Source organism: Montipora foliosa, chromosome 9 (genome assembly GCF_036669935.1).
Source record: "Montipora foliosa isolate CH-2021 chromosome 9, ASM3666993v2, whole genome shotgun sequence".
NCBI classification, from domain to species: Eukaryota; Metazoa; Cnidaria; class Anthozoa; order Scleractinia; family Acroporidae; genus Montipora; species Montipora foliosa.
In genome coordinates this window covers 13,469,878-13,492,377 of record NC_090877.1, presented here as the reverse complement: position 1 = coordinate 13,492,377, position 22,500 = coordinate 13,469,878, and the positions used below count along the sequence as shown (strand labels likewise).

General features: G+C 41.7%; 1 protein-coding gene across 1 annotated transcript in view; it reads left to right on the top strand.

Moving 5' to 3' along the window:
• The window catches only part of LOC137970422 (3'-5' exoribonuclease HELZ2-like), a 75,484-nt gene that overhangs the window by 12,748 nt on the left and 40,236 nt on the right, over positions 1–22,500 (top strand). Inside the window, exons 9-20 of the mRNA XM_068816948.1 lie at positions 2,924–2,960; positions 3,624–3,718; positions 7,121–7,213; positions 7,648–7,731; positions 9,576–9,627; positions 9,722–9,778; positions 10,333–10,434; positions 10,889–11,992; positions 12,197–13,087; positions 13,312–13,447; positions 19,028–19,217; positions 19,883–19,999. Coding sequence (XP_068673049.1) covers positions 2,924–2,960; positions 3,624–3,718; positions 7,121–7,213; positions 7,648–7,731; positions 9,576–9,627; positions 9,722–9,778; positions 10,333–10,434; positions 10,889–11,992; positions 12,197–13,087; positions 13,312–13,447; positions 19,028–19,217; positions 19,883–19,999 — 2,958 coding nt within the window. The remainder of the gene's footprint in view (positions 1–2,923; positions 2,961–3,623; positions 3,719–7,120; positions 7,214–7,647; positions 7,732–9,575; positions 9,628–9,721; positions 9,779–10,332; positions 10,435–10,888; positions 11,993–12,196; positions 13,088–13,311; positions 13,448–19,027; positions 19,218–19,882; positions 20,000–22,500) is intronic.

Here is a 22,500-nt window from a genome sequence, read left to right as displayed (position 1 = left end):
TACATCCAGATAGTGCCAAGTTGACCACGTTTATGACTCCGTTTGGTAGGTTCTGTTTTAAAAGACTTCCATTCGGAATCACGTCTGCCCCAGAAATTTTCCAGTCTCTAATGAGTAATCTGTGAAAGAACAGAGAAGGTTGTGAAGCGATTATGGATGACATTATTGTGTATGGAAAGTCTGCCGAAGGACATGATGAGAACTTACAGAACACGTTTCAAGTCATTAAGGAGTCAGGAATTAAACTGAACAAAGAGAAGTGCGAGATCAAGAAAAACAAGCTAACATACTTTGGACATGTTCTCAGTGCCGAGGGTGTAAGTCCAGACCCAGAGAAGGTGAAGGCGATTACGGAGCTCGAAGCGCCAACCAATGTTCCAGAACTACGCAGAAGACTGATTGGCATGATTAACTACCTTGGGAGGTTTATTCCCAACCTTGCTTCAGTAATGCGTCCAATGAGCGAACTACTTAAGTCAGATACCGCTTGGACTTGGGGACCTCTCCAGCAAACTGCATTTACCAAAGTCAAAGCAATAATTTCAAGCGATACAGTGTTAGCATTCTATGATCCTAAGATACCCACTGTTGTTTGTGCAGATGCTAGTAGTTATGGGATTGGCGCGGTTCTGATTCAAGGTCCCAGTGACCAACTCCGCCCAGTTGGTTTTTGTAGTAGAACACTCACAGAGACTGAAGTCAGATATGCTCAAATTGAGAAAGAGTGTCTGGGAGCAGTGTGGACATGTGAGAGACTATCACGTTATCTAGTGGGGCTTCCAAGTTTCCAGCTCTTGACAGATCGCAAACCTCTAGTACCACTGATCAACCAGAGAGATCTTGATAAACCACCATTAAGATGCCAGAGACTTCTAATGCGCCTTATGCGGTTCAATCCTCAAGCAGAACATGTACCTGGCAAGCAGATGGTGGTGGCAGATACTCTGTCTAGAAGCCCTTGTAAGTTAGGACAGGAACCCAACACGGTAGAAGATGTTCAGAGAAGCGAGTGCAAAGGATGCCCAGCTCCTGAAAGTGATGGGATTCACACTGGACGGGTGGCCAACCCGTGTGGAAAAAGTTCCCCTCCAGATACGAGAGTTTTTTTATTCTCGTAGACACTTGTCAATGAACAACGGTTTATTAACATATGATGATCGAATAGTGATCCCTGCAGACATGCGAGAGGAGATACTGGAGCGCATTCACACAGGTCACCAGGGTATAACAAAGTGCCGCGAACGTGCTAACCTTTCTGTGTGGTGGCCGGGTATTTCAAAGGAGATCAAGGCAAAGGTGGAGTCATGCCAGTTCTGTCAGGAAAGCGAACCATCACAAAGAAAGGAACCACTGATGACCACAGACCTACCTGATAGACCGTGGCAGAAGTTGTCCACCGATTTGTTTGAGCTAGCCAGTCAGAAGTACCTAGTAGTGATGGACTATTATTCAAGGTTCATTGAGATATTAAACCTAGTTGAGACAGCAAGCCAAGTAGTCATCCAAAAGCTGAAGTCAGTGTTTGCAAGATGGGGAATTCCGGAGGAACTAATAAGTGACAGTGGTACACAGTTTAAGTCACTACACTTTGATGAGTTCAAAGCAAAGTATGGATTCAAACACACCACATCAAGCCCGCATCATCCCCAGGCAAATGGTACTGCAGAAAGTGGCGTGCGAATCGCTAAGAGGATTTTGAAACAGGAAGATCCATTACTTGCCCTTATGGCCTATCGGGCAACCCCAACCCCAGCAACTGGAAAGACGCCATCAGAGCTGATCATGGGAAGACTGATACGTACTACACTTCCAACACTGACCAAAGTTTTAGAGCCAAAGCTTCCAAACCATACAGCGATCAAAAGAGCTGATATCAAAGCCAAACGGGGCTACAACGAGTCCTTTGACAAAAGGAATGGCGCGAGAGAATTACCAAAGCTACAGCCTGGAGACCGGGTCAGAGCCAAGCTGGATAATGAGAAGCAGTGGACCACAGAAGCTAAGGTCGTCCGTGAAGACCAGAGTCCCAGGTCATACATCATAGACACTGGTGGTAGAAGATTGCGAAGAAATCCTAGGCATCTTAGAAAGGTACCTACACCCACTTGTTATGACACATCAGGGGACGACTCCCAAATTCCGGATATCAACAGTGAGCCTACTCCCAACGTCGTCCAGGTGGAGGGTACCGACGTTCCTGAAAGCAGCAACGCCAGTCCTGATGCAAGCGATCCGAATGCGATTCCAGAAGAGAGAACCTTAAGTGGTAGACTTGTTAGGAAACCTATTCGTTATAGAGAGGACATTTAGTACTGTTAAATTTTTTTTTTTAGTTTTTTTTGTTTTTTGTTAACTGTGAACTTTGAATATTGAACAGTCGTTGGTCTTACCTTAGGACCACTTATGCTTAGGGCTCTCCTTTGTTAGATTCCAGAACCTGCTTAAGCATCGTATTCAACCGATTAATTTGTTATGTTTTTCCCTAAAAAAACAAAAAGGGAGATGTGTCGATATTTCATGGTTACTTAGTAACGCTAGCGACATGCGCATTGAGGATAGGCTCGCCATGTGCTCTTGCCAAATGGTTGACGTTGTACATCAAGTTTGTTAGTTGTTATAAATAAATTATGTTGAGATTTCAAGACAATAGGTAATAGCATCAAGCAAATTGCAAACTAAATCGACGAGCCAGGGGTTGTTCGTATCACGCATTTATATCACTCACAAGTTTCATTAGTCTTATCTGCAAAAAGATATATTTTGGATAAACTATCAATTCGTCGTTTATATCAATAGCGCTCAAGGAGGCATCTAATCCGTAACAGTAATACCAGGTGACAGAGAAAGGAATGAGGAAGAAAGGACAATTCTGGTTGCCCTATTTCAATTTAATTATTTCTTCTTTTTTTTTTCAATCATTCAGGAGAGACATAGCAAAGCAGAAGAAGACTGCAAGAGGGGTATGCAAATTTTAAAAATGACACTCTTAAAAAGGCGTTATACTGAATGCTTTCGTTTTCCTGTTTCTCATTATAATAGACCGAGCCATTTTTTCTGGAAGCAAATTATTTGATCTGCTCGACAAGTTTATGTCGAACACATCCTGAACTGATTGCCTATTAAAGCGAACCTCCACTCTTACTAAAGAAGGGGAAATGTTTGGAATCCAATTTGTTTGATTTTCTTGCGGTCAAAAAAAAAAGTGTTTCTGTTAGAATTTTGACATCGCTTATTTTCACTTCAAACCTGTGATATCTTAAGGAGTTGTAACGTGTTATAGTCGCCTTACTGTTTTCAGACAAAGGGATTTTGTATAACTATCCGATCTACGATCACCGCTGTATAGAGGTTTTAAAAATAGCATGCTATAATGCATGGGAAAAACAAAGACCACAATACTGTAATGGTACAAAGAAAAGTCATATATTTTATTATTTGATTCCTTTGCTACCTTGAGTTCGCCGATCAACCGGTTTGGAGATGTTCGCTCATTAAGATTTCTTTTCTTTTCCCTTCGCCGGTGACTGTGGAACAAACAATATGCATTGAATATTTCTTTGTTGAAGGAGGGTTTTCAGATATAAGAAATCTTCTGGCTATGGGCACTGTTTTTGTTGTTTCAGTCCTATATTTTGAACCTGACAATGAAGAGGCCCGAGCAATGATGAAGCGAATTTCGCAGATGTTGAAGAATTCAAAAGGGATCAAACAAGAAACGGTAGGGCATTTTAACTTTTCGTGCCACTGATTAAGTCATAGGGTTTACCAAGGGAGAATAAAAAGCAAACGTATCGCCCTGCAAAACAGCAAATAGCACAGAAAAGTAGCTACAACGGGAAGCCAAAGCCAATGGCTTTTCTGGCTTAGGTCAGTGGCGTGAGAATCATGACAACTAACGATTTACCGAAGTGGAGAGGGCTATTGGTGCATTTACCGAGCCGCGAATTGGAGAGGTAAATATCCACTGTTTTGGTACATAGATATATACTATATAAAGATATGTGTAATCGAGGATGATTCGGTACTAACTGACAGCAGCCAAAAACGCTTAATGCGCCGATCAACTCGCAAATTCCCCCTTTACCCCCCCCCCCCTTCCTCGCAAACTCCAGGAATTTGAACTTTTAAAGAGAGGAGATCGTTCAAATTCCGGCCCCCGCGGGCCAAAATGGTGTTCAAATGCCCTACCAATCGTCAGATTTGTCTGTCAAATCCTAATAAAGAACAATCGTCGTGGGCTCCTGTCATCTTTAATAAAGCTTGTGTATAAACATGCCAAAACATTTGTCGTGGCCCTTTTATATGACGATGCCGTTTTCACCAGACTTGAGCAACTACAAAAACTCAAATATAATATTGAAACTATTAAAAGTGACTTGAAATTGAATTTATTAAGTCGGACAATGTCAATCATGTAAGTAAGTGTATGCTGCTCTAACTCCGAAACATTGCGAAGATTGTTTAACGAGGGTACTGTATACTTATCAACAACTGAGCCAAGAGCGTTTACAACTACATATATATTAAATTGTACAGTGTCGGTTCATTACCTGTAACAGAAACGTACAGCTTTAACAATGAAAAGGGTATATGAAAACGTACCATAGGAATCACGCAGAAAAATTCCTTTGGAGACCTTCCTTTAAGGACAACTTTTGAAGATCTTTTTTGTTAGGCAATCGCTTTTCCTTCAAACTCTCCCATCTCGCCCAAACACATGTTTAAAGCTGTCAGCGACATCAGCTCCCGAAAAAAAAATCATTTAAAACCTGACACTTCCGGTTCAATCTTCCCCACTCCACCCATGTTAAGGTCAAAATCCCCACCCCCGGGCGCAGAAAATAGTGAAATGCCCAGGGTTTGCCCGGGGGGGGGGGGGGGAGAAGTGGGATATTGATGTTTCGATTTGATCCGCGCATAACCAATGGTGAGGTTGGTCATGATAGCAACAGAGGTAGGAAAAGATTCGGGATCATTCGTATTTTAATAGATGATGGGTTTGGTTTGAGAGAGGAGTTAGAAACAACTGTCTTTCATTAAAAAAAGAAGGAAGAAAGAGACTGGAAAAATAGTAACCTTAAAATAAAGTACAAAAGACAACCCGAACAAAGTCAATTTCATGGCGGTATTCACCAGAGTTATACGGATGTTGCTGCTATATTTCGATTTACTTCAAAATCATCATGAGGCAAATCAAGGTTTACAGAGTGCGTCATTTAAATACAGGAGACTTATTTAAATAATATAATAAATAATGGTGACAAATAGCAATGTCCTTGTCTCGGGCATGTTCCATTGTACGTTCGTACAAGGTGCGCTCAGTTTTTCCTATGTAACTAGAATTACAGCAAGGGCAAGTAAATTGATAAACAAGATTAGATTTACTTAATAGCAGAGTTTTGTCCTTTGTTTTGGTATAAAACGAGATCTTGTTTGTTCTAGGGAGAATCCGAAATAAAACATTTTTGGAGGGTGGTATACATCTGCGGAGCTTGTGAACCAAGGATTTTGTTAATTCTTCGCCTTTCTCGCCTATGTATGGCATGTTAATCCAGATAAGCCTACTCTCGCTAGCTGTTTCCAGGGCGTGGTCCTGAGAGAGGGTCTTGTACAAACAGGAAGCCTTGGTGCGATTAATGAGGCCATAGGCTACACGTCGGGGAAAACCGTTCCAAGTAAGGAATTGTCTAATCTTGAGTAACTGGGCGTTAACTTTACCCGGGGCACAAATATGAAGGACACGGTAGAGATTTAACCCAGGCTACCCTGTGAGACCAGGGGACGAAGCTCTTGAAATCGGTGTATAGACCGGTGAACGTGTCTTTTCTATAGATACTAAGGCCGTCTGGCGCTATTTTGATATCCAAGAAATGAGGGATAACTCCATCGAAACAGTCATAGGTAAACCGGATGTTCTTGTCAAATTTATGAAACTCGCTGAGTTTGCCAGGTAACGAGTTCGGATTTACTTATAACAGAGTGTCATCTACGTATCTGCAATAAAACTTGACGGTTCCCGAGTCGATGAGTTTCTTCATTGAAATAGCTCCAGACGGCCTTAGTATCCATAGAAAAGACACGTTCACCGGTCTATACACCAATTTCAAGAGCTTCGTCCCCTGGTCTCACAGGGTAGCCTGGGTTAAATCTCACATCTACCGTGTCCTTCATATTTGTGCCCCGGGTAAAGTTAACGCCCAGTTACTCAAGATTAGACAATTCCTTACTTGGAACGGTTTTCTCCGACGTGTAGCCGATGGCCTCAGTAATCGTACCAAGGCTTCCTGTTTGTACAAGACCCTCTCTCAGGACCACGCCCTGGAAACAGTTAGCGAGAGTAGGATTATCTGGATTAACATGCCATACATAGGCGAGAAAGGCGAAGAATTAACAAAATCCTTGGTTCGCAAGCTCCGCAGATGTATACCACCCTCCAAAAATGTTTTATTTCGGATTCTCCCTAGAACAAACAAGATCTCGTTTTATACCAAAACAAAGGACAAAACTCTGCTATTAAGTAAATCTAATCTTGTTTATCAATTTACTTGCCCTTGCTGTAATTCTAGTTACATAGGAAAAACTGAGCGCACCTTGTACGAACGTACAATGGAACATGCCCGAGACAAGGACATTGCTATTTGTCACCATTATTTATTATATTATTTAAATAAGTCTCCTGTATTTAAATGACGCACTCTGTAAACCTTGATTTGCCTCATGATGATTTTGAAGTAAATCGAAATATAGCAGCAACATCCATATAACTCTGGTGAATACCGCCATGAAATTGACTTTGTTCGGGTTGTCTTTTGTACTTCGTTATTTGAAGTTGTCGGCTGGTCCTGGATTTTGGTCAAGTAACCTTACAGTGATAGGAAATAGTTCCTATATAAGTCAATTTCGTTTATATATATATATAGTTGGAAAGAGTAAGAGTATCTTGTAGCAAGAGCTACTCTTCCTGACGAGCCACTGTTAGGGCTCTAAGTGGAAGATATAACTCGATACAGTGAATGTCCAGGTTTTCTTTCTAACGGAAATTCCTGTATGGTAACGTATTGGTCCAGTGAAAGAACGATATGGCAACGTGAAATTATTTTCTATATTCTTTGCAACTAAGTCCGTTTCGACGTTGGAAAAACAAGAACCTTATGAAACAAATGAAACTGACGAATCAACCAATGAATGGGATCATCAGTCTCTCAAGTGTCAGGTAATTGTCACGAAATGGATCAAAATGGTTAGATCATTTATATAATTTTTTTATAGTCACACGATTTCCGTTCCTTCGTCCCGACTCCTCTTCTGCTAAAAGAGTTCGAAGTTTTTTAAATTGAACTTTCCTTTGTCTGTGCTGCCTATATTGGGTGCCAATCAGGCTTGATTGAAGATACTTATTATATACGGGTAGGATATCGTCACATGATTATGTCTTGCTCCTATTTTGCCTTGGGTAATTTTAAAATCCATGGTTCAAAGTGGTATTAGATGACATTCTTAAATATGGAATATGTTTTCTTGGAACGTTCTTGGCTGGCCCACCTCGAGAAAGATGACTTGAAAACATTTTCCAGTTTCTCATCTTAATATTCCCAAATATTGAATGCTTTCGTTCAATCAATGCTCTATCCTTTGCTAACTTTACAGGCTGGATCGCAACTTGACCTATCTTACGAAGGAAGTCGAGTGGACAAGAGGGCCAGCAAACCTGTATCCAACGCCGAAGAAAAGGTAGAACAAGGAAAACCATTTATGGTGTTATTCTTCCAGGAAATTGCTAGAATTCGTGTTTTGTGTGTCCATGTCCTGAGCTTTGCCTCTTGTTAAAGTTTTACCATCTCTTACCTTACCACTTGTTTGTCATGGCTAGAAATCTCAGACATCGGATTTCTTAATAGCAACTAATAATACCAACTTCATTCATTTAATTCAATGAAAGGGAAGGATACCAGAGGTTATCCCTATCGAGGGTATCCACCCACAGCCGGATGTTATTGACTGAGAGTCGATTTTGATGAGGGAGGAAAACTGGAGTACCCGGAGAAAAACCCTCGGAGTCAGATTGAGATCAACTGCAACTCAGCCCACATACGCCCCGTGGCCAGGGTTGAACCCAGGTCACAGAGGTAGGAGGTGCCGTTGATGACCGCGAAACCACCCTAGCCTGACTCCCCGTGAGACATTCAGGGTGCCTTACATTCATGGTGTCACACAATGGACAACTCCGCTGGGTTTTTGCGTCTTTTCGGGCTCATAGGTTTAGGACACATCCAGTAGTGACATTGCGTGCTTACCATTTAGCCAAATAATCCGACCAGATAAGAATGGCGCTTACCATTTACTACTCAGCGTCCCATCCCGCATATTTTCTCGATCTTGTGAGAAAGGGCTTGGAAAAGGAACGATTAATTCTCGCAAATGGTAAGGAGTTTGTCCAAATTTTGCGAAAAGATTTTCCGGAAAATTGCCTTTCCATTTGACCTCAAACCGAAATTTTCGGATTTTTTGGCCAAATGGTAAGTACCCATTCACATCTGCTTGGGGTTCAACTGAAGCCGCTGACTGAACTATTGCCCCGTGAAAATGACAGCAATAAACTGTCAGTGAAACAAACTTTTCAACGAGTGGTTTTGGAGGACATTTGGACGAATTTTAGCCAATATATGGCGCAGCGAATATCTTGAAGTTTAGCTGAGAATGGCTTGGTGTATTTTGGCTTGTTTTTGACCAAAAAAACCGCAACAGCGACAGATGGCAGGGAGACGTCCTGTAGCGTTTCTTGAAGCTTGACTTCAAAGGATTCAAAATCTCAGTAAACAAATTTCAATTTACGTTACGGCGTGAGCCGAGAGGCATTCATTGACAGCTGGATTTACTTTTTCGAGCATTCCGCCATACTGCATGTCCTCGTGGAAAAATTCTTCGGATCTTCAAACGATAACGACGCGGAGAGGCGCAATTCGTTTCGCTATTTTTAGTATTTCTCGATTGCTAGTAGAATCGCAGTGAACAATTTGGATTTTTCGTTCAGTTTACTAGGTAGCGTTGATTTTTCATTTTTTCTCCCACTAAAAGCTATAAATTTCTTGGCCATACGACACGATGTAACGCGAAAATGCTGCGTTGAGAGCGCATGCCTGCCTGTCCAAGATCTGTAGCCATGTCAAACAATCTTTTCCTTGAACAATCTGGAAGGGGATTACAGATTGTGGCACGCCCTCTTTTTATCCTTGTCATGACTTGCATTACCCATAGTAGAGGTATTAAGCGAAGTTTCCAAATCTTAGACCCTTGAGATCACATTACATATGAGTACCTGCAAGTATAAAGGCAATGCTAAACCACCATGCACCATCCTCAGAGCACAATCAGGAGAGTATCTCTCTGACATCGCGCAGGTGCTAGGGATTCAAGTCATGAAAACGTTCTCTACTAAAGCTATTCCACTTGGCTCCCTAATTTTGGAGAGAGAGGCTTTCTTTTTGCAGTTGCTAAGAACTTTTCATAGTATCTTGCTACAGATTCACAATACGTGGCCATACGATATTGAAAACAAAGACCTTTTTTTACATCAGCAGAAGCAGTGTATAGAAGAAGAGGACAAACTTGTCGCTTCAGCAGAAACTGGTAGAAGTTTAATTAACTGCCTTGTCTTTTGATTCTATGAGAGGCCAATTCCTTTGATCGATCATTTTTGACAGTGACATCATTTCTTCCACAGCACCTGAGGAAACCATACAGTATGATGACGTCGGAAATGGGAAAACCAACGATTATGGTGAGCTTTTTCTCTTCTGTCGCACAGACCTCCCCAGCTCATTTTTGCCCGTTACTGAGTCTCTCTTGTTCGTTTTGTTTTTGCGAAATAAAGTTGTGAAACTGTTTACCAATCATCTGTGGCAGATGAACGTTGCGCATGACTTCAACTAGTTTCCTTTGCAGGGCTTCTGATTAACTCGGAGATACAATATATATCTTGCTAATCTCGTTTTCTAAGTCCGTACTGTAAGTTACAGATCCTCGTATTTTTCCCTTTAATTTATGGCCCAAGCGCGAAAAAAAGCTCGGTCTGTAACTTACAGTACGGACCTGGAACTCGGTTAGTAAGAGGTATTTGTTACCTTCTGTCATTATCATTGAACATTCTTTCATATAGTTGTACCACATCGCACTATCTTTTATGCACGTTTAGGATGGCACGGCGTATCTGACAACAGATGTCTGTCAAAGTTTTTCAGTTCTTCATATATTCAGACCATTTTGTGTTGATGTTGATGTCTAAAACCTTACTAAAGTTTCATGTAGCTCAGCTCATCTCTCTTGTCATTATAGACAAGGTCGAAAATAAACGAAAGAAAAACAAGCGAAAGAAAACGAGGAAGAAAGAGAAGAAAAAAGCGGAAAGTCAGAAAGCGAAGAATGCGTCTAGTTCAGGTAAAACAAAAAAGAGTGACTTGCCACAGGCTGTCAATTATTACATCTTATTATCTCGACCTCGTTTAACGCTCGAAGAGTTCTTTACACTTCATTTTCTGCAACTCATACTTTAAGCCTTCACTGGCAAGGATCATCCATGAGGTTAGACATTTGAAAGTCTGCTACTCTACGTTGTTACTGTAGTTCATCATCTAAACGCCCGTTTCTGCAGACTTCGATCTTACCCCACCCCTTCCCCGAAGGTACAGAATCACGGTTTCTTCAGAAAATCATTTCTTGATTCACTTGTGCTGTGTTTTAAGGGAAATAAAGCAAATATCGTAGAGGGTTAAAATTCAGTTTCTGGAAATGTGCTTCGTCCGGACAATCAGCCTTACCTTATCTTTTTGTCTCTGAGGGAGAGAAAAAGTTGGACTTGTGACTAACACGCGAACTTCGCATATGTTTGCAGATCAGAAACCACTACCAAACATCCAAACCCAGTCATCTGATGAAATGTCAGAGGAAGACAATTCTCAAGACACCTACTCAGTCACTGGAGACACCGACGACATAAGCCTGGGATATCTCGATCGTACCACTTCAGAAAATATTTCACCCTTTTTTCAATTACCTTCTGGAGTTCCTGCGGCTTTTGTTGGTGACGAGGAAGACGAATTATTGGATGGGTTTACTGAAGTAAGACGCTCACGCCGTCCCTTTGGACAATTTGCAAAAGCAAGTACAAGTAAGCCAGCATCATATCATCAGAACCAGTTGGAAAACCAGCTATCACAGACTGCCTTAGGAGAGAGAGAAACTGTGCATTCACAGTCAATGCTAACGCCCCAATCAGGTTCTATGAAGAACATAAAACTGAACCGTGCAGGTAACGAAATGGAAGGAACAAAAAATCAAAATACAAGTAAGGCACCAAATCTCTCAAATTTCGGGGAATTTCCAACCCTGGAAAATCGTTTGTCTCAAAGGTTAGGTCAGGGCTCCATAAATACGTCTTATTCCGCTGTTGGGCATGCCTCAAAGGTAACTTGTTTGCAGTCGTCACCTCCAACTACCTCACAAAGTCAACAGTCAGCAACCATTAACTCCGAGCAATCGTACCAAGGGCTTCCTCTCGGTAATTACTCCAATACAGGCTCTTTCCCCATAGCGTCGATAAGAGGTGTAACTACTGTTAGCTCTTTCAAACATTTCAGTGATGCCAACATCAGTTTACGAAGCCTCAATGATGACCAACGACCGTGCCATAACGCGATCCCTGACGGTGTATTTGTAGTGTGTGACCACTTTTTGCGAGGACAAACTGCTCCGTCGTTGAGAGTCTGTACCACTTGTCAACATTCTGAGAGGCACAGCCTTTTAAGATTCGCTGTCTGGAACAACATTATGCATCGCTGGCAAGCAATAAGACCCTATCCCGCTTCTCAGGTCCCACCAAGAGCCACTTTGGATGTGTGCCGACATTTTGCGACACACAGGACTTGTCCAAAGGAGCCATGCACGTTCCCTCATGGGAAAGTGGAATCGGCTATGTGGACAATGGAACGCCAAGGAAGTGAGTATCTTCAGAAGAGTCTTGTTTAGTTTTAATTGAAACTGCCTGTAGATAGCACATTAGGGCAGAGTAGGCAATGAAAGGTCTACAGTGCAAGAGTAGTATTGTTTCTTTACGTTACGCCCAGTACTAAATTGACAGTAGCCTAAATGCAACGTTATCTGCAGGTATCATCTCACAAACTTGTTTATTTAATCTCGATAGTTCTTCCGACACCTCAACAAATTATTTCAGCTGAGCGATTTAAGGGAATGCAGTCCATGTCAACTGGGGTGTTGCCTACTTCACGTTTTCCAGAACAGATCGCAGACACTCAACGCCAGGAGAACGCCTCAGCAGCCTCTTTAAACCTATCTCTGTCGAGTGAGAACGAATTCCCTGGCTTAGGACACGTATCGTTGAAAAACTCTACTTCAAATGTTCCGATCTTTTCAACTTGGTCCACACCTATTGAGGCCTCCGGGAAAGGCGTTTCACAAATTAGCTCGACATCATCTGCCATTAAGCCGTCCCATGTCAATGCAGAAGATCTTACTGCTGACACTCAAAGATGCACAACACCAGATGTAACCTCACAAGACACAAGTGAAAATGCCGTATTAAAGGAGAGGAGTCAAACAGACGTCATCGAGAGGATCAATTCGTCTGCGTGGGGTTCCGACTCAACAGGGAGATCTACAGCTTCTCGTCTTTTTGAAACCCGTCGCAATCAAAGCAGCCAAGTGTCATCTTTTAAAAATATCACAGAAAAATCACCTGATTCGGTTAGTGATTTTAGAAGGATACCAAAGAATGTGGTTGTCGTTTGCAACCACTTCCTCAACAAGAATCGTAAGCGACCAGCTAGCGTAAATGAAAAGGTTAAAGCCTGCAAAGGGTGCGAGAACCGTTCACAGCTAGCTATACTGTACGCAGTATGGAATGACAGCAACAAAGACTGGCAGATAATAAGGCCATATCCAGAGAAGGTTCCTGTCAATGTGGCGTTCACAGTGTGTCGACAATACTCCATGAACGTCCCTTGCTTAAGATTACCGTGCTCGTTTGCTCACGGAGAGGATGAACAGCTCATGTGGACTTTAGAAAGAGAAGGAGGTGAGTTAAGTTCATTTGTATATCTTGTTAATTTACTTCAGCAAATTAAGTGTTGATTTGTTTAAAGTGTTTTATTTGAGAGCTGCCCACAAAGTAGCAGTTTTAATTTGTCTTCCCAACATATGGCTACTCTTAAGAAGGATGTAGAGAGTTTAAACGACTCTTTTGAAAGGTCAGCCTATATCAAAGCCAACTCATCATTTCTTTCTTTTTTTTTTCCATAGTTCTCCCCACTCCACGTGAAACTCTGACTGGATCGCCTGGGAAGGTAACCACAGAGGCAACCCTTTCTAATACACGCTTGAAGTATAGACCTTCCCCTCCTGGAGTGAAAAATGGCGCTTACAAGTTATGCAGAAGGTATGTTTGTGGTTTCCATACGGTTTTTACAAATCGCCGCCGTTGTTGCGCTTTCGAAGAGCCTTGAATAGTGCCAGTCCACGTGGATTTCCTTGAGGCTCTACAATTAAGACAGGGACACTTACTCAATGTTAGGAATCCTCCTAGCTGACACTTGTTCATTCCATATGACTACCCCCATCCCTCAGAACCTGCCATGGCGGACATATACTTGCATGTAGGACATATACTTGCTTTCTTGCATAAATTAATTTTCTCTCACTTGAACTGCCATGTGGGTTCTTAATAGACTCCAATTGGTTGCGGTTAGTTTCTTACAAATGCAAATCTACAGAAAAATGCTGGGAGGTGCGAATACCCAGTGGAATAACTGTCCATCAAATGAACAAGCAGTTTGCAGGCAGTAGATTTCCGAACAAACCCGATCACTCCGAATAGTTTGATAGAAAATCCTACATCTCATTTGCGACATGATTTGCGACAGCTTAAGCCCGGTTCCCACTTGTGCAATAAGCACAAGCTCAAGCGTAAGTATTAAAAAACACGTGTGGTAACTGGCTTGAAATAAACGTGAAATAAGCATAAGCGTAAAGCGCAAGAAAGGAAACTTTTTCCTTTGCTTGCGCGTATGCTCGTCATACGGTTGTGTTTATTTCACAAGTGGGAACCGGCGTGAGTTTGCACAAGCACGACGATTCGCACACCATCTTGAATTTTACTAGATCTTCTCGGACGTTATTACTACGCTTGCGTATGCCAAATCTCACTGTGTAAACGGCGCAAGCTTATCCTTGTGCTTACGCTTGTGCTTATCGCTTTAGTGGCCGGTTCGTATGTTGTGTCATGAGCGTCTTAACACATTTTTATTAAGCCTATTGTGGACTGCAGGCAGACCTCTCGTTGCGACTAATTTTTGCCACTTCTCTAAATTGTAATGACAGAGAATTTCACAATTTTTGTCTTCGTTCCTGTCACGTTTCACTTTACATCATTCAGAGCTGAGAAATCATCAAGCATGATTCACACGAAACATGCTTGGTTTAACTTTAATTACGTTCCGGACGAGCCAAACTCCCCTGTTTTTTCTGTTTGAAAATAGGCAAAAATTGTCATTACTTTGAAAAAAAAAAAAAAACTCGCCTTAAATGCACGAAGGACTAGTTGGTTTACTTTCCCGTGCGACAGTTGTTGAAGCGTTTTTCGCAACTCTAATGCGTAAAACACAAGTGTGCGCCGCTCTCTGAGAAGCTGTCCATTACGAAATCGACTCGCTGGCTTCTCTGAGCTTTTTATAGTTTGTCGCCCGATACATTTTCGGTTTAATGAAGGGGTAGTTTCTAAAGAAACTGTGGTGCTGCGTCGGTGGGGAAGTAGTATACAAAAATTTGGTTTATCAACGGAGTTGATAATGTAAATTGGCCACCGTACAGAGATTCTAAAAGCTGACGTTTCGAGCGTTAGCCCTTCGTCAGAGCGAATCGAGGGATTATGGGTTACGTGTAGTTTTTATAGTAGAGTAGGAGCTACGCTATTGGTGGTAACATGGCAACGTGAAGAATAGGAATATATTAGTTAAATGAAAAGCGTTCGTTAATACCGTGGGGATTAAGGGTGCCGATTTGAAAGATGAATTTTTGTTCCAGATTCTTGCGGCTTTCCGTCGTACCTAGATGTAGGGAAAGGCCGCAGATAGCCATGTGTTTTTTGGAGTGGTTAGGCAGATTAAAATGGCGAGCGACTGGCTTAGATGCATCCTTGTCATTCTTCTCAACATCGCGAAGGTGTTCGCGGAATCGGTCACCTAGTCGTCTACCTGTCTCACCAATGTATAATTTATTGCATAACGTACAGGTTATGCAATATGCGATATCTTGCTAGTGTTAACAATGAAAAGACAAGTTTTGCATCATGAGCGCGCGCATTTGAAAGTGCCGGGTTGCTCGTTGGTTTTGAGCGCGCTTCTAACTAAAAAGTTGCCTACGTTTTTGTCGCGTTTGAATGAAATAAGTGGAGGTTGCGAAAAGATTCTACCAGTCTCGGGATCATTTTGGAGTAATTTAAAATTACTAAGAATTATGCTTTTGACTGCGTGATTATGAGGATGGAGAGTGAGGGTTAATGGAATTTTGTCATTCTTATCTTTCTGTGACGTTTGTAGTGACGACTGTCGATCAAATTGTTGGGCGCGATGATGGCCCGCTTTGACCACAGAGACAGGATAGCCACGTTTTTCGAAGAACTGGCACATCTCCTCTGATTTGCTGGAAAAATCGGAGTCGTCACTACATAGACGTCGAAGTCTAAGAAATTGAGAATAAGGAATGGAGTTCTTGACATGTGATGGATGTGACGATGAATACAACAAATAACTGTGTGAATCAGTAGGTTTGTAGTGCACGTGCACACTAGTACATAGCATGTTGCCTCTAATAGAAACTTTGATATCTAGGAAAGCCAATAAAGTTTCCGAAATTTCCCAGGTATATTTAAGAGCCGGATGAAAAGAGTTGACGGAGGTTATAAATTGATCGAGTTGTTCTCTGCTGGATGAAATAGCGCCGATGCAGTCGTCGATGTAGCGGCCGTAGAGTTCAGGTTTGGGGCCGCTGTACTGATTAAAAAATTGGTGTTCAACATATCCTACAAAAAGATTGGCATAGCTAGGTCCCATTCTTGTGCCCATCGCTACACCATTAATTTGTTTGTAATAGTTGCCGGCGAATGAAAAACAGTTAAGCGTTAGAACTAGTTCGGCAAGGCGGAGGAGCGTTTCCGAGCTAGGTTCTTTGACAGTGCGTTGATCGAAAAAGTGTTTAAGTGCTTGAAGACCTTCGCTATTAGGAATGACTGTGTATAGAGATGTAATGTCCATGGTGAAAACGCTTTACTGTTTTACTGTTTTTCATTCGCCGGCAACTATTACAAAACTTGTCTTTTCATTGTTAACACTAGCAAGATATCGAGACCTAGGCGATCTGTTACGATCACCGATCGTTTCACATGTACCTCCGCAAATGTCATTTATTGCACAACCTGTACGTTATGCAATAAATTATACATTGGTGAGACAGTTAGACGAATAGGTGACCGATTCCGCGAACACCTTCGCGATGTTGAGAAGAATGACAAGGATGCATCTAAGCCAGTCGTTCGCCATTTTAATCTGCCTAACCACTCCAAAAAACACATGGCTATCTGCGGCCTTTCCCTACATCTAGGTACGACGGAAAGCCGCAAGAATTTGGAACAAAAATTTATCTTTCAAATTCGGCACCCTTAATCCTCACGGTATTAACGAACGCTTTTCAGTTAACTAATATATCCCTATTCTTCACGTTGCCATGTTACCGCCAATAGCGTAGCTCCTACTCTACTATAAAAACTACACGTAACCCATAAGCCCTCGATTCGCTCTGACGAAGGGCTAACGCTCGAAACGCTTTTAGAATCTCTGTACGGTGGCCAATTTACATTATCAACTCCGTTGATAAACCAAATTTTTGTATACATTTTCGGTTTAGATTTCTTTTTGCCCGATTAAGAGATTGTCCATGCTGGAATCAATCTTACGGCTTAAACCAAGCACAGATATTTTAATGCTTTTTAATGTGGCCTCAAATCCCAAGCAGCCGTTAAACTGGCGGCATGAAGCCAACATGATGAACGAATTTCTGATGCGTTTCGGATGCGTTACGCTGGCGACAGGGAAAGTGAAATGATGATGATCAAACTTCTCCGCACAATTATTTGTGGCAGAGTTGAAAGGAAAACAAATTACTTGATTAGTGACATTCGTCACATAATTCGTCAATTATGCTCAGTCCGAGAAATTTAAGATACATAACAAAAGGTTGATTTCGCATGTAGACAGAGGCACCCAACGAGAATGTTGTTCAAAACCACTTAAACATAGCATTGTTAAACGTAATTTAGTATTTAGACGGTAGATATAGCCATATTTTATCCCCTAAACATTTTTCATCTGTTCGGATTTCCTAGCTGAAAGTCTAGTGATCCGAAAACAATAAGGATCAAAACTTACCTTTTCGAAAATTTCAGCAAGAAAAAAAAAGGCTCCCGAAAATTCTAGGTGACCTTTTTAGGGTAAAAATCCGTTAAAAATGGGCAATTATACCATTTTTCAGATGTTCGAAAATCCTAGGAGAGGCAGGCAAGCAAGAAATTTTACCACAAATGTTCCGAAAAATCTAGATCTCAAATTGTCTTCCGAACAGATATTTTCCGAAAATTGACGTTGGGTGCTCCTGATCAGAGTTGGTTTGAAGGCATCTCATTAGGTCCCTTTACACCGCGGAGGAATTATATTAGGACGTAAAGTTAGGGTATACACCGCACATTCTAACTTATTTGCGCTTTTTTCGCGTCATGTGTAAGACGAGGGGTTTGAGTTTGTCGATCAAAAATACAGAACAATCTGGCGGGGCGGCTGGTATCACCGACCAGCAGTCGAAGAGAAAACATTGGTTTGGTTGACCGGTATTCAGAAACGTTTTTTCGCATTCCCGTTCCTATCATATTTTATTCTATCGCACCCAGACGCTGATCAAACATTCGCATGTAGTTTGCTTTGATTGCGCTCGCAAACCGAACATTAAGTGCGGTCTCCCGCTCGTGTTTGAAAATGGCTAAACATTGTAATTACCTTTTAAAACCCACCCATCAATGCATGAATCAATATGTTAGCTTTAACTGTGCTATTATAGTGACAGTTCTTCATGCATAATCACAATTTCAGACGCCTCTATTGTGTCATTTGGTTGTCATGACAACTAAAGATAAACTTTTAAAAACCGTTCGCAGTTTGAATAATCATCAGTTCTCACATCTTTATCGTCATGGAAAAGTGTTGCCGACCCGAAGCAGGGCATTTTAGACAGCTAAACGACATCCAGTTGCCTAAAGTTAACAGGCGAAAAGTCGAGCAAGTCACCGTCCTGCCCGATGAGTACATCGTTGAGCGAATAGTCGCTAAGCGAACGAGAGAAAAAACCGCGGAGTATCTTTTTAATTTGGGCTTGTTATAGACCTGAGGAAGCCACGTGGGAGCCAGCTGCACACATTCCTCCCTGGCTGCACTCGCATTTTAACTCAAATTTCCAATAGTTTTTACAAGTCGTGTACATCTCCCGAGCGTCTCGATAAAATAATTGTAATCTGGTCTTCATTTTGCAGCCTACAAGTCTTGACTTCTACAACCGAGATGCTTTTAGAATGAAAATTAAAGTAGGGCGTTTGCCCATTTCTGGCGCCATTTCTTTTTAAAATGTAGTTTGTCGCTTTCAAATTTCGCGCTTCAGCGCGTCACTTTTATGCTAATGCGATGATTAGTCCTATGAATATTAATGATGTCCGGCCATTCTGCGCCATGCTCAGAGAGGGGCGCCTTTCTTGCAGTTCCTGATGATGTAGGCGTGTCCCGCGACTTTCACTTCAGTTTTACGCCTATTTTAAATGTTCCATATCTGTATTAGCAAGGGCTTAAGAGAACATGCAAGATTTATTAAAAGCTTGCAATAATAATAAATCAGTTTTGTTTTGTGTTCTCTTTTGTCTCCTCAGTTGCTACACTCGGGAACGATGCAGGTTTGGGCGGGGATGTATCTTTGCCCATTGCAGCGAGGAACTTAAAGAATGGGAACAAGAATACCAACGAAAAGAGAGGGAAAAGCGAATGAAAGTCCATCAAGACAATGAAGAAACTGTGTCCATTGAATTAACATCAGCAATTTTGAAAGAACCCCAGGAAAATGTAAGTAATCAGTAAAAAAATGAGTATGTAAAAAGCCAGTTGGGAGGACTGCCCCTCATGCAACTACGCTCTGTCGACCGAGAGCGGCCCATAGGTGAACACATACAGCTGTGCTTATGCCACCTCCTGCGGCTGGGTAGTATTTTAATGGATAGACAACACAATTTGCAAATTTTGTTCATCGAAGTCAGTGCCAAAACCCGATTGTTACTAATCCTGGGTTCTTTGTGGTCAAAATTAAACTTTCAACTTACCACGATAGTGAGCCTCCCTTAGCGTTTCTCGAAAGTCCCAAACCTTTTCGGGCTTATTTCGGGTGACATAAAACGCTTTGTGCCTTCAAAAGGAAAACGTATCTTGTCGTGAAATTGCAATTATTTGTTTTTGCTGGTTTCGAAAGCATGTACAAACATATATTTTTCAGAAGCAGCAGATCCTAGTTTCACGAATTGCTTTTAGGGCCCGAACAATTTTTGGGGCTTTTGAGAAATAGGCCCCAGGATGATTAACCCACCATGATGATACCATAAAACAAATGGCAAGGAACTTGTTGGCAGTCCTTAATACATTTGAATTCTGCGTCAATACATGGCAATTACCAACAACTAGTCTCTAAAAATGTCCAATGGATAACTCCAATTCACTCCTCTTTTTGCAATGCACAGCTTGTGCAGGATCTCGCAGGAGTTAATATCACCTGCACTCCTCCGGAACTCAGCGTGAAACTTCAAGACAGTAATGACGTCCACAGATTCCAGTGGACATTCACCCTTTTGTTTGAGGTCAGTAAACTGAGTTGCATGGGAAAACCTTTCCAACAAATTCAGGAATTGTAATGCTTTCTTAATAAAGGTATTTCCATGAACCCATACACAAGATTAACAATCTGGTATCAGGTTTGTCCTCACCAACGCCAGAATAGTGTCTATTTTTAAACCAAGTTTTGCGAGAAAACAAATAATAGACCAAATCTGGATTAAGTTTCTTTGTCTATTGTACTTGTATTACAATATGTAGCATTTACATTATATGGAAATACCCGGAAAAAACGTTTTATTCCTCCAAAAGGGTTTGAATTAGTTACAACATTGAGTTTGCCGATTTGGTCTATCCTCGGTTTTCACATGACGTCACGACCGCCATGTTGGTGCCCCTAAACAAAGAAAAGGCGGCCATGTTGGTGCCTTGACCAAATCCTCTGGGAATTCAACTCTATTATTATGCAAACGCTTCCTTTTGTTTTCGTTGAAAAACATGCCTGTTGATCACGTGAGTGAAAACCATCAATTGGTTTAAAAATAGATACTTTTCTGACGCTGAATTTGGGTAAATCTTACTCTTGGGTGATGGACTCTTTCTATTTCATACTCCTGGTAGAGCGACGCGATAGAAGAAAAGAAAAGCCTGGTACTTATAAGGAGCGTAACGCTGAAGGCTCCGTGCAAACGGACGCAACATTGTTGGTCAACATCTCTCAACATGTTCCTTCCGTTTGCACTCCCTGTTGCACGTTGTTGCGTGTTGCGTGTTGCTGCGCGAAGTTTGAAACTGGACAAAATTTGGAACCAACAACTCACAACATTTCTCTTGTTCCGTGATCGCCGAAGCGCGGCGCAAAACTGTTGGATCCGTTTGCACACCTCTAAAACACTGCTGGGACAAGGCAAGTGCATATGCGGGTCTCCATGGAAATAGAAACGCATTAACATGTTGAAAACAATATGGAAGCCGTATTTGTTAGTTTACGGGTAGTATCCTTCCTACAATACACTTTAGGTGTTTACACTGTTGAGAATTGTTGCATCGGTTTGCACACCACTGCCAACACCATCCAACATCTGCCAAACCTACTTCTCCCACCAATGTCGCGAATTGCTGCGCCCTTTTGCACGGAGTCTAAGGTTTTAAAACTGGGAAGAGCCGAGCCAAATCCAAGTAAATTACCCAATTTAAGGTTTCGCAATGACTAATTTCCATTGTAGACCTCTTGCCTAAAAGTTCAAATAATCAATACACTTGTTTCCTTTGAACTTCCAGCTCAGTCTGAGATCTTTTAGATTAGCATGTCGATTGCTCTCCCACTGAAACAAAGGCAATGGCTACACCCTAGACGCGCCATTGCTTCAACGGGAGATCGTCTGTCTAGCTTAGTGGAAAAATAAGGCTAAAAGGTCAAAAAGGTCCTACGAGACAATTTGTGAAAAGCCCTCATCCTTCCCCCCTTCCCTCCCCCGCATCCACTGCCCTGCGCCGTCTACTCCGCCTGCTACACTTAAGCCGTGTACGTAACAAGACTTCGGGACATTCGGTTGTCGGTCAACATATTGGGGGTTTATTTCAGCACCTAACTTTCTTGGTACGTTTGGCCCGGCTCTAAGAAAAAAACTGATGTCTCAATATTAAGCCTGGGCCTTACATGTTTTCTGGATGGGTAATATATAGAACCATTCATGATCACATCTGCTTTTCCCTTACAAAATCAGTTTTGAGATACTTTTAGCAAAACGCTTACACACGGCAGGAACTACAATAGTAGGTTTAATTTGTGCAAACTTTGATAACATCGAAAAAAGAGAGAGATCGAGGGGAAGGAAAGACGCTTATAACTTTAAAACACAACAGAAACCTAAAGAACCTTACTCACCCACTTTACATTGTGCGCCTTTGTTGGGCAAGCAGCGTTGCGTTGTAGTGCACTCGAGAGAAGAATTAGAACAATTTGGTCAGGAAAATAAAAAAACTTCGAAGATCCTCGAAGAGGATTATCCTGTGAAAGTAAATGAATTTCGATCTGAAAACAGCGGAATACCTTGCTATTTCGAACACTTTTCTTTGAAGCGAAGAGGTGCTACATCTGCAGTGAATTCAAGAGGGAAATACAGTTTCTACGCGTGGTACTTAGTTGTTTGAACCTATAACTGGACCTTAATTAATAAGCAAGCAACCCATATTTCTTTTATACCTAAGCAATTCGCAATGGAAATAACAAGGCAAGATAGTTTAATTCGCTGCTTGCCCGGTTCTTGGTAAATACTGCAAGCGGTTAGGGATAAGCGACTGTAAAGTAAACCAAAGATAGTCTCGTGTGGCACGAGCAATACACAGTTGTAGTAGTAGATGAAATGCTCTTATTCTACGTTCCTACAATTTCTTCTTCAAGTTTACCAAGTCTTCAAACGTGTGTTGAATCCAAGAACAATTTCTTCTTGCAGTAAATAAACACAAGCTGACCTTCTGACACCTATAGTTTTCAACATTTCCAGACCAAGAATAAAAATGTCAC